This window comes from Lissotriton helveticus, chromosome 7, assembly GCF_964261635.1.
Source record: "Lissotriton helveticus chromosome 7, aLisHel1.1, whole genome shotgun sequence".
Taxonomy (NCBI): domain Eukaryota; kingdom Metazoa; phylum Chordata; class Amphibia; order Caudata; family Salamandridae; genus Lissotriton; species Lissotriton helveticus.
This window is the reverse complement of record NC_136068.1, coordinates 1019784512-1019802214: the sequence shown is the minus strand read 5'-3', so window position 1 is coordinate 1019802214 and position 17703 is coordinate 1019784512. Positions and strand designations below refer to the sequence as shown.

General features: G+C 46.6%; 1 protein-coding gene across 1 annotated transcript in view; it reads left to right on the top strand.

Moving 5' to 3' along the window:
- Positions 1 to 8358: 8358 nt before the first annotated feature.
- Positions 8359 to 17703, top strand: part of LOC144769371 (uncharacterized) — a 34302-nt gene continuing 24957 nt past the window's right edge. Inside the window, exon 1 of the mRNA XM_078653427.1 lies at positions 8359 to 8393. Within this exon, the coding sequence (XP_078509553.1) occupies positions 8359 to 8393 (35 nt within the window). The remainder of the gene's footprint in view (positions 8394 to 17703) is intronic.

Here is a 17703-nt window from a genome sequence, read left to right as displayed (position 1 = left end):
TGGGTGGACCTGAGAAGGGGGTGGTTACACCCCTTTCCCTTTGGCCAGTTCCATGCCAGAGCTGAGGCTGGAGTGCCCCAGCAACTGATTTGAAGCGGGCTATGCATGGAGCACCTTGTGTGCCCCAGGCAGTGTCTAGATGCATTCACTGAATGCAGCCCTCCCTGCCCCAATACACAAAACCCCTGTCTGGGAAGGTGCTGGCACCTCCCGGGACAGGAAACCTATTGTCCAGGCTGCCCTTGCTGGAGTTTCCCCCAGCAACAGGAGGTCAGACTCGTGTCTGTGGCAGCAGCATCCATTTTGTGATGCTGAGGCTCTGTTTAACTTTAACCGGGTAAAGCAGTAACTTACATGTCTTTTCCCTCTAGAAGGGTGTTATGCTACCCCGGCTGCCAGAATTTATGGGGGGGGGGGGGTAGTATTCCAAAGCGTTTGACACCTTACACGACATGTTTTGATAAAGCCAAACCAAAGTTAGCATTAACCGCGAGGATTATAATGCACTTAAGAGTATATGGTATGGCTATATCATAGAACAGCTATAAGGAGATTGTTACGAAAGTTGCAGAGGGGCTCAGCTCATGCTAGGGCACCCTCTCACATAAATTCAAGCACTCTGCCTCCAGGATTGTCGAGGTCTACCATAGGAATGGCTTATAGGTGTATATGTGTCTATATGTAAAGGTAGATATAGGTATACTACATCTAAGTAAGGGGTGAGTACACCACCTTACCCAGGTTGTGTGAACAGACCTGTGGTGTCAGTTTGGAAGGCAAACCAGGGGTGGCACAATACATGCTGCAGCCCCTGGTAGGCCTAGGTTGCACCTATGCCCTGGGAACCTATGGTACACTATACAGGGGCTCACAGAGTAACCCAGTAACCAATCAGGTATGCACCTAAAGAGCATGGTATCAATTTAGAGAGAGAATAGCTGGGCTGTGGGTATGAGTAGCAGGCCCACAGCCACATTAAAGTCGAAAAAACATATAATCACAGCAAAAAGTGGGGGTGACCATAGGAAGCAGACCCTACTCTCCTACACAACCCCCCTGCCCCCCAAACGCAGGGACATTAAACTAACCCTTGACCAGTTGAGTCTTCATGCTCTAAGTGGAAATATCTGGAGAGTCCATCTGCATTGGCATGGTCAGTCCCAGGTCTATGTTCCACTGTAAAGTCCATCCCCTGTAGAGAAATGGACCACCTGAGCAGTTTGGGATTTTCACCCTTCATCTGGTTTAGCCACAAGAGGTGCTTATGGTCTGTCTGAATCTTGAAGTGAATATCAAACAAGTATGGCCTCAGCTTCTTCAGGGCCCAAACCACAGCAAAGGCTTCCCTCTCAATAGCTGACCAACGTTTCTTTCTAGGGGCCAGCCTTCTGGTAATAAAAGCTACTGGCTGGTCTTGACCATCTTTATTCAGTTGTGAAAGCACAGCACCTACCCCCAACTCAGAAGCATCTGTTTGGATAATGAATTCTTTGGAGTAGTCTGGACTTTGCAGAATAGGAGCAGTGCACATGGCTTGCTTCAGGGCATCAAATGCCTTTTGACAGCTGACTGTCCACTAAACTTTCTTCGGCATTTTCTTGGAAGTTGAGTCATTCAGGGGTGTCACTATGGAACCATACCCCTTGACAAATTTCCTGTAATACCCAGTCAGGCCCAAGAAAGCTCTGACCTGAGTCTGGGTGGTTGGAGCAGTCCAGTCCATTATGGTCGGGTTCTTGCTCTGCAATGGTTGAACATGGCCTCCACCTACAAGTTGGCTCAGGTATACAACCTGACTCTCCCTATCTGGTACTTGGTAGCCTTGATAGTTAGGCCTGCCTTTTGCAGGGCCTCCAAGACATTCTTCAGATGGATCAGGTGATCTTCCCAAGTGGAGCTAAAGACAGCAATATCATCTAGGTAAGCTGCACAGTAGTCATCCAGACCTGAGAGGACTTGGTTCACCAACCTTTGGAGCGTGGCAGGTGCATTCTTCAAACCAGAGGGCATCACCATAAATTGATAATGCCCACCAGGAGTTGAAAATGCTGTCTTTGGCTTTGCATCATCAGCTAGTCTGATCTGCCAGTAGCCAGCTGCAAAGTCAAATGTACTCAAAAACTTGGCACATACCAATCTGTCAATGAGTTCATCTGCCCTTGGTATTGGATGGGCATCTGTACTAGTGACAGCATTGAGGCCTCTGTAATCCACGCAAAACCTCATCTCTCTCTTACCATCTTGGGTGTGAAGTTTAGGCACCAGGACTACTGGACTGGCCCAGGGGCTCTCTGAGGGCTCAATGACTCCCAAATTGAAAATATTTTGGACCTCTGTTCTGATACAGTCCCTGCCATGATCAGGTTGCCTGTAAATCTTACTTTTAACAGGCAGACTGTCCCCAGTGTCCACTTCATGAGTGAACCAGGTAGTCTGACTTGGAGTCAGAAAAAAGATATTTCTGTAGGACTGTAGAACGTGTCTGCAGTCCTGTTGCTGTTGGTCTGTGGGGCTGCCTGCCAAGGCTACACCATCAACTGAACCATCATCAGGGTTCTGAGAAAGCAGGTCTGGGAGAGGGACACTCTCTTCCTCCTGTCCCTCATCTGTAGCCATGAGCAAGCCCATGTCTGCCCTATCAAAATATGGTTTCAATCTGTTGACATGAAGCACCCTGAGGGGGCTCCTGGGCGTTCCAAGGTCAACCAAAAAGGTGACTTCTCCCTTCTGCTCAACAATAGTGTGGGGTCCACTCAACTTGTCTTGAAGAGCTGCTGGGGCCACAGGCTCCAACACCCACACTTTTTGTCCTGTCTGGTAAACAGTCAGCACAGCCTTTTGGTCATGCCAGGCCTTTTGCAATTCCTGACTAGCCTCAAGGTTTTTTAATGCTTTTTCATGTACTCGGCCATCCTGGAGCGGAGACCAAGTACACAATCCCCAATGTCCTGTTTGGGAGGTTTAAGAGGTAACTCCCATCCCTCCTTCACCAGACACAGGGGTCCTCTTACAGGATGCCCAAACAGAAGTTCAAAAGGGCTGTAGCCAACCCCCTTCTGTGGGACCTCTCTGTAAGCAAACAAAAGGCAGGGCAGCAGGATGTCTCATCTCCGCCTAAGCTTTTCAGGGAGACCCTTAATCATGCCCTTTAAGGTCTTGTTGAATCTCTCAACTAGACCATTGCACTGTGGATGATAGGGTGTGGTGAACTTGTAGTTCACTCCACACTCTTTCCACATAGCAGTCAAATATCAAGACATAAAGATTGCACCTCTGTCTGAGACAACCTCCTTCGGAAAGCCCACTCTTGAGAAAACTCCCAGGAGGGCTCTTGCCACAACAGGTGCTGTTGTGGTCCTTAGGGGAATAGCTTCTGGGTACCTGGTGGCATGAACCACTACCACCAGAATAAACCTGTGCCCAGATGCTGTTTGGGGATCCATTGGTCCAACAATGTCAATCCCTACACGTTCAAAAGGAACCCCCGCCACAGGTAGTGGTATAAGGGGGGCCTTTGTAGTGCCACCTGATTTTCCACTGGCTTCGCAGGTGACACAGGAGCGACAAAACTCCTTGGTATCGTCTGACATATGAGGCCAGTGAAAGTGTGGACCAAGCCTGTCCCAAGTCTTGTTCTGGCCATGATGTCCTGCAAGGGGAATATCATGGGCTAGTATGAGAAGGAAGCCCTTGAATGCCAAAGGTATGACCAACCTCCTGGAAGCTCCAGGCTTGGGGTCTCTAGCCTCTGAATACAGGAGCCCATCATCCCAATAGACTTTGTGGGTCCCAATAGCATTCCCAGCAGCCTCAGCAGCAGCTTGCTGTCTGAGGGGTTCAAGAGAAGGGCAAACTAACTGCGCCTGCCTCAGATCTGCCCTGGAGGGTCCCCCTGTCCCAAGAAACTCAACCTGATCAGGCTAAAGCTCTTCTAGGACAGTTTCCTCCTGGGTCACACAATCAGCTTCCTGTGAAGTATGATCCTCTTCCTGAGGCAAGGGGGAAGGCACTGCCTTAACCCTACTGCTTCTCCTCCTGATAGGCAACTAGACCATTGTTCCAGAATCCAGTGCCAGTTCAGTGTTGCTATTTCTGACCTGTGACCTTGTCACAGCAAGGACATGTGCTGATATCCCTAACATCTCTGCATGGGTCCTATACTCCACTACAGCGCAAGCTGAAGTATCCGGGTCATTTCCAAGCAAGCATTCTACAGGGAGGTCTGAGCTAACCACAACCTTTTTGAGGCTAGTTACCCCTCCCCAGGAGAAATTATCAATTGCCATACTGTGAGTGGTAGTGACATTGCTAGCATTGGTCACTAGGTAATTTTCACCTGGTATGATCTGTCCAGGGTCCACAAAGCCAGGCATGACCATTGTGACACTAGCACTTGTGTCCCTGTAGGCCTGAGCCATTTTGTCATGTATTAAAGGAGTTTGTCTGTACTTGCCCAAATTACTGGGACTCACAGTAGAGGACATAATTATGTCCCCATCACAGATCAAAACAGCTGGAGTTGGTATTTTGACTAGGCCAGAATCCATCTCAGTTCCCAGGGTTAACCCTACTACACCCATCTGTTAAGAACCACCTCTTGGAGATGAACTAGGGGGAACAGTTGCCTTAGGGGCAATGGTGGCTGGAGCTGTCTCCTTTTTGGCACAATCACTGGTCCAGGGAGTATTTACTTTACAAATCTTGCTCCAAGGTTTCTTTGGGCCTTCTTTCTTTTTAGATTGTTGGGAACGCCCACCATTAGAAGCTTTTTGGGGGCCTTGAGAAGACTTCTGGTCTTTTGCTTTCTCCCCACCCTTTTGGTCTTGCTTCTTCTGAGCACCACCTTGGTTCTGTACCTTCTGTTCACCCTGGTTCTGACCCATTTGTGTGCCTTCTTTCCCAATTCTTGGGGAGAGGTCAGATCAGAGTCAACCAGGTGCTGATGCAATAACTGGTTCTTACAGTTGTTAAGAATTTGTTCTCTCATAATCAAATTATACAATCCTGTATAGTCATTGACTTTACTGCCCAGTAACCAGCCTTCCAGAGCCTTAGTTGCACAATCTACAAAATCAGTCCAGTCCTTATTATTATTATTATTAACCGAGTTTTATAGAGCGCAAACAACCCGGAGGCCTCGTAGCGCTAGGTATCTTCATACTACAGGAAAAGGAGGAGAACTTAGATGAACAGATAGGTTTTCAAGTTCTTTCGAAATTTTGAAAGGTTCGATTCACTGCGAAGGAGGGTGGGCAAAGAGTTCCATTCCCTAGCAGCATTCCAGGAAAAGGATCGTCCACCCCATCTGGTACGTCTGATCTTATTGACAGTAGCTAGAAAGGCCGTGCTTGAACGTAAGGATCTGTGAGGGAGGTAAGGTTCTGCTAAAGAGCAGATCATAGTGGGGGCGGTCTTTCGCATGGCTTTGTGCATAAAGCACAGGGATTTGAACAACACTCTGGCTTTTATAGGAAGCCAGTGCAGTTTCCTCAGGGCCATGGTACCTGATTGCCGTTTGTTGAGGCCCAATAAAAGGCGGGCTGCAGCATTTTGAGTCACCTGCAGCTTCCTTATTGTGGAGGTAGGAGCCCCTAAGTATAGGGAGTTCCCGTAGTCCAAGCGGGACAGAATAATTGCTTGCACCATTATTCTGCGGGCTTCAAAAGGGAGGAGTGGTAACACCTTTCTCAGCATGCGCATGAGCCCAAAGCACATGGCGGACAGAGTAGTCGCTTGCTGCAGAAAGTTAAGGTTAGTGTCCAACCAAATGCCTAGGCTCTTTATATGGGGCTTAGGTTTTGGCGGGGGCCCCATACACAAGGGCCAGTCCATGAGAGGGCAGGGAATAGCTGAATTGCCTAACATCAGGAGCTCCGTTTTCTCGCCATTTAATTTTAAATGCGAGGCAGCCATCCACTGAGCAATCGCTACTAAACAGTTGCTTAAATTTGAAGAGGATGAGTCCGCCTGATTCATAGATACGACTAATTGCGTATCATCGGCGTATGTCACAATGTCAAGGCCGAATGAATGCACTATATCAGCTAAAGGCTGCATATAAATATTAAAAAGTGTTGGACTCAAGGCCGAGCCCTGGGGCACGCCTTGATCCAAGGGCCAACATTTGGAATGGGTGGTGCCCTCTACAACCTTAAATGAGCGATTCTCCAGAAAAGACTGGAGCCAGTCCATAGCTTTCCCTGAGATTCCTAATTTATAGAGGCGGTGGAGAAGAATGCTGGTATTGACAGTGTCGAAGGCGGCACTAAGGTCTAGCAGCAAGATTGCTGTAGTGCCGCCTTGATCCATTTGTTTCCTGGCCAGCTCAGTTACCGTCAAGAGAGCCGCCTCAGTTCCCAATTTGGGACGAAAGCCGGCTTGGGAGTCATGGAGAAGATGATAGTCTTCTAAAAATTGGGTTATAGACTTATTGATATGTCTTTCCAGGAGTTTACTGACCCAAGGAAGGAGAGAAATAGGCCGGTAATTGGCCATGTCCTCAGGATCTAGAGTGGGCTTTTTCAATAGAGCCTTAACTTGGGCGCATTTCCACGCTGCGGGCACTCGGCCTGTGGTAATGGAGGCATTTAGAATGTTAAGAATAACTGGTTTGATGGTATTACCAATTGTTATTAACTGACTGGGGGGAGCAGGGTCCACAGGAGATCCGGATTTTATTTTTGACATAATGACCCCAAGTGAATTAATCTCCAACAGTGGAAATTCTTCTAATTTAGGAGTGCTGGAGTTAAGTGAGTTGATCCCTATATCCTGGCCTAAGTTAGGTGATTTGAAACCAGACGCAATTTTCTGTATTTTGCTGTGAAAGTATTCAGCTTGACTATCACAGCGGGCCTGAGCTTTACTCGGGTCAGGCAGGGTCAGGGGAGTATCCATCAGGAATTTGGCTATCCGAAAGATTTCTCTGGATGAGTTGGAGGCGATTTGGATTTTTTCCTCAAAATATGATGTTTTAGTGCATCTAATTTCTGCTTTGTATTGTTTGATGGCTTCAAGGTGCGCAGTTTTATCTATACTGCTATGGGAGATCCTCCAGTTTCTTTCAAGTTTCCTGCACTCTCTTTTTAGTTTTTTAAGTTGAGGAGTATACCAAGGCGAATCCTTGGATTTTGTCTTTTCTCTCAGGGCCTTGATAGGTGCAATAGAGTCCAGGGCTGTACACAGCCAGTTGAAGTAATTCTCATATTGCAATGCGGGATCTGTCTCATTTGGAGGAGGGGACAAGGAGAGCAGGTTTGCCCATTGATCAGAGGAGATTTTGGACCAATCTCTCCCTTGTAGGATCGTGCGGGGCGAGGGATGTGATGGCATAGCTGGAGTCCACTGTATGGGTATCAGATAGTGGTCCGTCCATGTAAGAGGCAGCGGACTCCCAACTACCAGTCTGTGATCATTACTAAGCACCCCATCAAGGAGATGGCCCTTTTCATGAGTGGGTTCAAAGCCCTTCTGTACGATCTGAAGAGCTGCCAGACTGTCCAGAAAAGCCCCAGCCGTGGAGTTATTAGGGTCGTCTAAATGAATATTTACGTCTCCTAATATCGAGACATAGGGTCTACTAACCACTAGGTCGGCTGTCTTAGATTGGAGTGATTCAATAAATTCACCCATTTGGTTGGGGGGGCGGTAAATAAGAACACCAGAAAATGAGATAGTGGGTGAGAAGTCCAAAGTAAAGAGCATACTTTCACAATTAGATATGGCAGCCGATGAAATCCTACAGAGGTAGTTGTTTTTTAACAAAATGGCTAAGCCCCCTCCTCTGCCTTCCGGTCTATCTTGCCTTTGTAACGTGTATCCCATTTGTAAAATAGAGGTAATATCCATATCGGAGGCATCTTTCAGCCATGTCTCCGTTAAAAACATTACATCGGGGTCATTTTCCTCTAACAGGATGGACATTTGCAGGGCGTGTTTGGTTAGTGAGCGACAATTTAAAAGAAACATTTTGTAGGTTTTAGCAGGGTGGGGTCGACCCTCCTGACCAGAAAATGTGAATTTACAGTGGAAACAGATTCCATTGGTGGAATGAGGATGGATGGAATGCCTGCAGGCATCACTAATGGGCCACATTAGACTTTTTAATGTGGCTGTATCATACCGTATAGGTTGGCTGCCCTCTAGTCCACTCTGCACAGGGGGGGTGGCCCCTGGTCCCGTCCGGTCGCGGACGGGCGCAGACGGGCTTGCCTTTGGCGCGCCTTCGGCGCGCCGCCGGCGCGCCCGCTGCGCCCGCCCGCTGCGCGGACGGGCGTATCTGATGTTTATATCCACTGTAGGGGGCGGGAGGAGGGTGGGATCGACGATCATCTAGACCGCGATCCTTCCCTACCCAAGATGGCGCCCAAAGTGAGTTCTGCGCCCAGCGCCCGGTAATAGCGGCGGTCTGGTCGGCTGAGAAGGGGAAAGGAGGCCGCCCTGGGCGACTTAAGTCTCGCACCAGGTGAGGCCAACTGGGGAAATAAAATCGGTACTGTTTAAAATATGTACAATTTTTTAAGAGCGGGTAATCTCAGTCATTAGCCAGCTTGTAAGTACAAATAGCAATATATAGCAAATAGACAGCAAGAGCGCTGAAGGACCCCCGGCTTCCGCCTCAAGGGTGAAATAGAGTATGGCAAATACCTCGAACAGGGGGGATTACACTCCTTAAGTAACCTGGGAGGGCGGGATCGACGATCATCTAGACCGCGATCCTTCCCTACCCAAGATGGCGCCCAAAGTGAGTTCTGCGCCCAGCGCCCGGTAATAGCGGCGGTCTGGTCGGCTGAGAAGGGGAAAGGAGGCCGCCCTGGGCGACTTAAGTCTCGCACCAGGTGAGGCCAACTGGGGAAATAAAATCGGTACTGTTTAAAATATGTACAATTTTTTAAGAGCGGGTAATCTCAGTCATTAGCCAGCTTGTAAGTACAAATAGCAATATATAGCAAATAGACAGCAAGAGCGCTGAAGGACCCCCGGCTTCCGCCTCAAGGGTGAAATAGAGTATGGCAAATACCTCGAACAGGGGGGATTACACTCCTTAAGTAACCTGGGAGGGTGGGATCGACGATCATCTAGACCGCGATCCTTCCCTACCCAAGATGGCGCCCAAAGTGAGTTCTGCGCCCAGCGCCCGGTAATAGCGGCGGTCTGGTCGGCTGAGAAGGGGAAAGGAGGCCGCCCTGGGCGACTTAAGTCTCGCACCAGGTGAGGCCAACTGGGGAAATAAAATCGGTACTGTTTAAAATATGTACAATTTTTTAAGAGCGGGTAATCTCAGTCATTAGCCAGCTTGTAAGTACAAATAGCAATATATAGCAAATAGACAGCAAGAGCGCTGAAGGACCCCCGGCTTCCGCCTCAAGGGTGAAATAGAGTATGGCAAATACCTCGAACAGGGGGGATTACACTCCTTAAGTAACCTGGGAGGGCGGGATCGACGATCATCTAGACCGCGATCCTTCCCTACCCAAGATGGCGCCCAAAGTGAGTTCTGCGCCCAGCGCCCGGTAATAGCGGCGGTCTGGTCGGCTGAGAAGGGGAAAGGAGGCCGCCCTGGGCGACTTAAGTCTCGCGCCAGGTGAGGCCAACTGGGGAAATAAAATCGGTACTGTTTAAAATATGTACAATTTTTTAAGAGCGGGTAATCTCAGTCATTAGCCAGCTTGTAAGTACAAATAGCAATATATAGCAAATAGACAGCAAGAGCGCTGAAGGACCCCCGGCTTCCGCCTCAAGGGTGAAATAGAGTATGGCAAATACAGTCCTGAGTCTGTGTCTTTTGGGTATCCCTGAACAACAACCTGTACTGCTCAGTGCTTAGGCCAAACCCATCTATTAGAGCGCTCTTCAGGACATAGTAATTGTCAGCATCCTATTCTCTTACAGTGAGGAGCTTGTCTCTACCTTTGTCTACAAAGGAGAGCCACAAGATTGCTGCCCACTGACTTTGGGGTACCTGCTGTACTTTGCAAGCCCTCTCCAAAGCAGTTATCTATTTGTGGATGTCATCCCCAATCTGATAGGGAGGGACAATCTTGTTCAGGTTTCTATGGTCATGAGACCTTCCCCTATCTTTAGGAATTATGCAGCCACCAGTGGGCTCTAGCCCACTCAACTTTTTCTCTCTTTCAAGAGCCAGGGTCTCTTTTGCAAGGGAAAATTCTTGCCTCTTGATCTTAAGCTTGACTTATTTCATCCTAGCTTTGTGTTCTCTCCTCTAAGGGGAAGTCATCCTCCTCTGAGCAGAGGCACTGGACCCTACTGAGGAATCAGAATGCCCCAGAGCCAGTGGAAAGTGACCTGCGCCTTATGTTTCCTGTGTTAGGCCTACTGGGGTGAGTGGAGGGGGCCTCTCTTGGCCCTCTCCACCTCCAGATAGTCCTAGGTTGCCCAGGTCAGTTTCATAAACTGCATCCCCATCATCATCCTCATCAGAGACAACTGGATCTTCCCCAGTTGTATCCTCCTCTGTTGAGAGATGGCCCCCCTCTCTACCCCCTTGGCTACCTGGGTCTGATGCATTCTCTACATCATGAGCCACTAAGATATCTGTGTGATAGTACTGTTTCCCTCGAGAACAGTGTCCCTCCAGGGCACTCCAAAGATAATTCCTTAATTTGTTCAAAGAAAAATTAATCAGAGTTCTCCTCTTTTATGGTTGAGCATATTCTTCTTTATTTTTAAATTCATTATAGTTGCAAATTCATCACATTATTGATTCCATAATGTTCATGCCAGTGGCCCAATGCATTTCGGGCATTGCCCTTCCTCAGGGGCCGTATAGTATCTGAAAGTGACCAAGTACAGTATTCATTTAAATTCTGATTCAAAATACATATGGTACAGGAACATAATTATTCTATTAATCAGGTATGACTCATTTGTCGTCATGCACAAAAGAGATTAGGAGATTACAATGTTGGTCAAAAGGTGACCGGGTGCATGAACTGATTGTGCATAGAGTGGTGCAGACCGGTTGATTTGTGCTTTAAATGGTGACATTTACAATTACAATTTAAATGTGAAAAGTCTGAAAGTGCATGGTATGCGGTACTTCAAGCTTTACGAATCTGACCTGATTACGAGGTATGGGTCTGTTTCTCTGGCGGGTTCACAAAAGTGAAATAAACCTGTAAGTGAAAAATGGGGAATGTCATATGAGTGTCCCAATACTATCGCCTACTCACTGTCATGTAGGATAGGACACGAAATGTCCATTTAAAGAATGGTGGCTTACCGCGAAGTAAACGACGGAAGTCTTTCGGTGCTCAATGCTCCGTTGATTGAATATCCCGGCAATGTCCGGACGCTATTTACTGGACTCTAAATGGGTATACATAACCATGTGATTCGGCAAATGTTATCCGAACGGTAATTGGCTAGATCGTGGTCACATGTTGCCGCGATGGTGTGGGAAGATCGCGACTTGTATATACAAAGCGTAACAAGTGATAATGACATTCATGATGAAAGACTAAAAGAAATGCTATATGGAAATAACGTAATGTGAACTTCGAATGAGTGTACACTACCGTGTGACTCGGCGAAATGTTACCTCAGCGGTGATAGGCTGGAAAGTGGTCACGTGTTACCGCAATAGTGTAAGAGATTATAAAACTTTATGTGTTCTGAAAAGGTGAACAATAAGCAACAAGTGGGGCACCACCTAACCGAATGGACATTTAGGTAACATTCTGCACTGGTGTGCGTTTCCTACAAGCCGCTTCTTGGATATTCCACTAAGATATCTACCAGGTGGTTAAAGGTTGGACTCTGTCCTTGTCTCAATTTCCTGACTGCGCACAGGCTTCTAAGTTCATGAAAAGTGAATGAGTCATACTTAGAAGGCACCCTCTGGGTTTCTTCTTGAAGAGGTCCACTAGGGCCTGCTTCCAAGGACATTTTCTAGTGAGGTGTGTGCACCTACCTACACTAAATGGTTTCCTACTAGAACCTCTCTAGGAGTTTCAGTCAGGGTGTGCTAAGCCCTTACCACCTACAACTACTAAGTTCAGTAGAACTTATGTATATAAGACTTGATTTATATGTGCCTACAAGTACCTAGATATGATCTTTCAGATGATATTACAAGATTATTTGGTAAAACAAATTGCAAGCTCTTATCCCAACCGCTGCACACCAATGTGAGAAGTTAGCCTGGCATATAATGTCCATTAGTTCTAGTGGGCATCTTGCACCAGTGTAATCGACCCTTATTGATGGTGGTTGTAAAGTCAACCTTATAGAAAGCTATCCTAGTGGTAGCATGAACCAGCAGTCTTCAGGCTAAGACTTCAGTAGGCAAGTTAAGCAAGTTGTTTTACCATATATAATCCCTTGAATACCAAATGAAAGGGCACCACACAAGGTATATATCAAATATATATGTATTTAATCTAAACACAACCCCTCTGCACTCTTTATGCCCTAGAGGCCTCACAAACCATATACTAAGAAAGTGGTATAAGTACCACGTGACAGTTAGAAAGCAGGCCTAGCGCCTGTAGAATCGCTGGGGCTACACTAAACAACCAAAGGTTAGGAAGTAGGAGACCCACGGGAGCTGGGTGTAGTGTCTAAACACAGGCGCGGGTTCCCATTGACTTTCTATGGGGATCGTAAGTTACAAAGTTACAATTTAAGGACACTTCCGGATGGAATAGGATGGAACCCTTTTAAACTAGGACACTTCGAGAGTCAAGACCCATGGGAGCACCGGAGTACTTGTGTTACCTCACCCAGGGAAGACGGATGTATAGGTGTCTTTTCGTGCCGGGTTTCGTCATCGTTTTCTATGGAGAGCTGCAAAGAAGTGCTGCAGGCGACCCGAGGAAAAGTGTTCGGGTAGATTCAAGGGTGGATCAGAGATGTGAAGAACTTGAAAGCAGAGGGGACAGAGTCTGGGTCACTAGCCAGTGACCAGGAAGGAACCAGGAAGGAACCAGGCGATGTCGGGTGCTTTAAGGTGAAGAAGGTGAGTTTGTCTCTTCAGCCACGAGGTCCATAAGGCATCGAAGATGACCAGGAGCTGGATTCGAGCTATCCCACAATGGATCTAGATTACTGTAGTGTCGGTATCCGGATTGGACCCAACAAGCCTTGGCAACCTCAACCCATGCAAGATGTCAAGATTGGGTGTGTTGCAGACCCGCAAGGTTTGTGGCACTTCTCCTTTTCAGAAAAGCTGGAGCAAGCCTGGACAAACAGGGAACGCAAGTTAGATTGAAGATGGCGTCTTCGGGGGGCTTACTAGCCAACAGGCAAGGAACCAGGAAGATGCATCAAGCTCAAATGCAAAGGCGGGCCCACGGGACACTTGCGGAGTATGAGAGAATGGGCTTCAGTGCAAATGGTGCTCGGGACTAGGGGTTCTCGTACCCCAATGCACAACTTACTGAGGCTTCAGGAAAGGAGTGTAGGTAGCAAAATGCAGGATGTCCAAGATGTCCGGTCCCACGTCTTTCGTGTCCGCCACGGGTCTCAGCTTTGCTGTGGATGTGGATCGGGGTCAGAGAAGTGTGGAAGTCCAGTTTTTGAGTCACATATTCTTCGGGTTCCGACAAGAGCCTTGAAACTGCAGACCGGCAAAGTTGTTGTTGGTGCCTGTTTGCACAGGGTGGTCACTCCTTGACCACAAGGGAGATGTCTTCCATCTTCCAGTCAGAATGGAATGTTGAAGGTCCAAGATATGTCTTACAAAGATTCGTCCAGGATAATCTAAAGTCCTGGGGACACAGCTCCTATACTTATACTAAGAAAGGGGGCTGGATTACCTGACTAGGTCCCTCCTATGGGTGAACCTGAGAAGGGGGTGGTTACACCCCTTTCCCTTTATCCAGTTTCGAACCAGAGCTGGAGTGCCCCAGCAACTGGTTTGAACCGGGCTATGCATGGAGCACCTTGTGTGCCCCGGGCAGTGTCTAGAAGCATTCACTGAATGCAGCCCTCCCTGCCCCAATACACAAAACCCCTGTCTGGGGAGGTGCTGGCACCTCCCTGGACAGGAAACCTATTGTCCAGGCCGCCCTTGCTGGAGTTTCCTTCAGCAACAGGAGGTCAGATTCGTGTCTGTGGCAGCAGCATCCATTTTGTGATGCTGAGGCTCTGTTTAACTTTAACGAGGTAAAGCAGTAACTTACATGTCTTTTCCCTCTAGAAGGGTGGAATGTTACCCCCGCCGCCAGAATTGGCGGGGGGGGGGGTAGTATTCCAAAGTGTTTGACACCTTACACGACATGCTTTGATGAAGCCAAACCAAAGTTAGCATTAACCGCGAGGATTATAATGCACTTAAGAGTATATGGTATGACTATATCATAGAACAGCTATAAGGAGATGGTCCGGAAAGCTGCAGAGGGGCTCAGCTCATGCTAGGGCACCCTCTCACATAAAAGCAAGCACTCTGCCTCCAGGATTGTCAAGACCTACCATAGGAGTGGCTTATAGGTGTATATATGTAAAGGTAGATATAGGTATACTACATCTAAGTAAGGGGTGATTACACCACCTTATCCAGGCTGTGTGAACAGACCTGTGATGTCAGTTTGGAAGGCAAACCAGGGGTGGCACAATACATGCTGCAGCCCCTAGTAGGCCTAGGGTGCACCTATGCCCTGGGTACCTATGATACACTATACAGGGGCTCACAAGGGTGACCCAGTAACCAATCTGGTATGCACCTAAAGTGCATGGTATCAATTTGGAGAGAGAACAGCTGGGCTGTGGGTCTGATTAGCAGGCCCAAAGCCACATTAAAGTCGAAAAACCAGAGAATCACAGCCAAAAGGCTATAGGAAGCAGACCCTACTCTCCTACATATATAATCGTTTAATAGGAATTAGTTGTCATGAAAATTGTCATGGAAATGTCGTCTGATTTTCCAAAGTACTGACTCCCTCATCAGTGCTCATACCTCACTGACAAATCATCCCATTTTGACTCTGAATAGTCATATAGATTGTGGGGCTCGCTTATTCACAAGCCCCTTGCACAACCAGTATGTCACTTTTTCCTATATTAAAAGCGACGTGCCAGCGGTGCAAGGGTCTTGTAAATAAGCCCCTGTGTTTGAATCCAGCTTTCCATTCTCTCTCCTTTACTTAAAATATTCTTCTTAGGACCGACAAATTGTATTTTGCTTTCATAGGATATTGGAGATGAAAAGCACATTGTGAAAGAATAATTTACGATGTATAACTTTGGCAATGCATTGCAAATATTGACCGTGCATTTCATGCACCTATCAATGCCTTCTACTTTTAGGATATTTCCGGAGGGCCCATGTAGCACAACTTTATTTTTCTCCTCCTTCATTGAAACTTTGTTAAAGAAGAGGGTTGAATCTATGTTTTTCTCTCTATCCTTTTTTCCTTCAATTATTTTTCATTTTAAATGCCTTTATATGTTTAAACATGTTTCTTCTTATGTACAAAAAATGTATTCCATAATTTACAGAACTAGGATTGCAATGCATAACTTAAAAAAATGCTTTGGAGATATTTCTCACGCATACATGCTTTGAAAATTACCTTTATCACACAGTTTCACAATAGAGCGCACCTCACACCATTCCAACATGTACGTAGCATAGAATATGGTGCAGGGTATATCTTACCCGTAGTGACTGGTTTACGGCTGACCCGCCGCTCAGAAATTTCTGATGAAATGCATTGACCATGCCTCATATGAAGTAAGTGCTCGTCCTAATCAGTTGGAATGTATCTCTTCTGACTCTCATCCGACTTTTTGTAACAATTCCTCTTTTGATATTCTGATCTGGGACATCTTTGATTTTGTGTTTTTCAGACGCGGTACCTACCTTTCAAAATTGTCAAATTAAGGCTCATCGGTTCAATCATAAATGATGGTCTAACCCTTTCTCATTAGGGTATGCCAATCAGTCTTGGGCTGTATAATGGGAAATATGAGTAATCAGAAATTGATATTCTCACTGACTAATGTCTACAGTTGAAGTTCTTTTATTTTTATTATTTTTCAGAGACAGAATTCTCTAATGAGTTTTTAAGATCCTAAAAATATTTTTTCTATTGCCCCACAACCGAGTTTTTGGTAAGGGAATCATGAACATTACTCCATTGTAATTTATACAAAAATGTGGACACTTAGGGGCACATTCACAAGGGCATTGCGCCACTGGAGTGTCACTTTTGCCAATGCTCCAGTGGGGCAATGCCCTGCTCCATATTTACAAAGCGGCACCAAGCCACTTTTCATAGTTTAACACTTGGTAAATATCGTACCCTTTCACGCAGGCATCGGCATGAAAGGGGCGTGCTATGGGTGTTGCTGTGGGCGTTACATCGCAAAAGCTTTTTGTAGCTGCCCCAGATTTACAAGGCTCTGTAAATCTGAGGCAGTGCCAGAAACTAACGCTACTGATCTTGTTTGATTATTTCCCATAAAGCTTGCAAGGGTTGTTTAGTGTTTCTGATCTATAATTTTGCTTCTTCTCTTTACTTTTTGTCACCAATGATCACGACATGTTGTCTTTAAGGAACTAAGATGTAGCTATAAATTGAAGACACTATGCCCCAAAAAGAGCCTTTAAGCGTTTTTTAAAAATGTATACAGTATGACGTTATCACTCATTGAAAACGATCTCTTCGTTTTTATATTAATGTATGACACTATTGTCTTGTTGTTTGGTGTTTGCTCCTCATTTGAGGTCTGCTGATATATTCTGTTTGCAATGTTGGAACAATCCTGAAATTGAATTTCTCTTTGAGATGAACTTTGGAAATTGTTAAAATATAGCAGGAGATTGTATTGTTGTCAACTTTGAAGATCCTAAGGTCGTGGAACATGTTTGTAGGGGCTCCCTGATAAACCCACAATCTTCTATTCAGGTTAGGGATTTAAGTTATTTTTACATCCCCCCAGATTCCATGCCTAACCTAGGCAACCATGATTTTTCCAAGGGTAGGATGGGCCGGCCAGCCAGCCATGATGATCGCCAAATGGGGAAAATGGTGAGCAGTAGCCCTTAGCAACAGATTTAGCGTACTGGATCTGGTGGATTGACTGACACCCATTGATACTCACCAGGACACAATTCTGGAGGAATATGTTATCCCAGGGGCAATAGGGAGTGGGGACCCAGTAAAATATTTAAGATCCTGTGATGGAGTGGGGGTTAATAATGACCCAGTTTCTAGTTTAGCTAGAAAAGTGGGGGAATTGGGGAATGCAATTGCCCCAAACATAACCAATTATGGTAGTGGTAAAGTTGATCATCGCCTAATAGAACCTGTGCTGACCTCCATTGGAATTTGCAGCCTTGGGATGGTTGACAGACCCCTATTAGAGGGAAACGGCAAGTTGAGTACACAATTGACTTCTGGTGCCCCAAGAATTTTATCTTGGAACATTGCAGGCCTCGTCTCTAAACTAGACCAACTGGATTAGAGGGAATATATTGACTCTCACAAGATGTGTTTGTTCCAGGAAACTTGGGCGGTAGAGCCACAATATAGGGTAGGGTTTGTGGCATATTGCGAGGGTGCAGTGAAAGGTCCAAAGGGTAGACCGTCGGGGGGCTATGCATATGGGTAGCCTCCCATCTGGGATGTAAGATCAAACGAGTAGAAACACACTCCCCAGACATCACATGTATCCTCCTGTCATACAAGAAGCTACCCAAACTGGCTATCATTAATATTTATTCTCAACCAGTGCAGT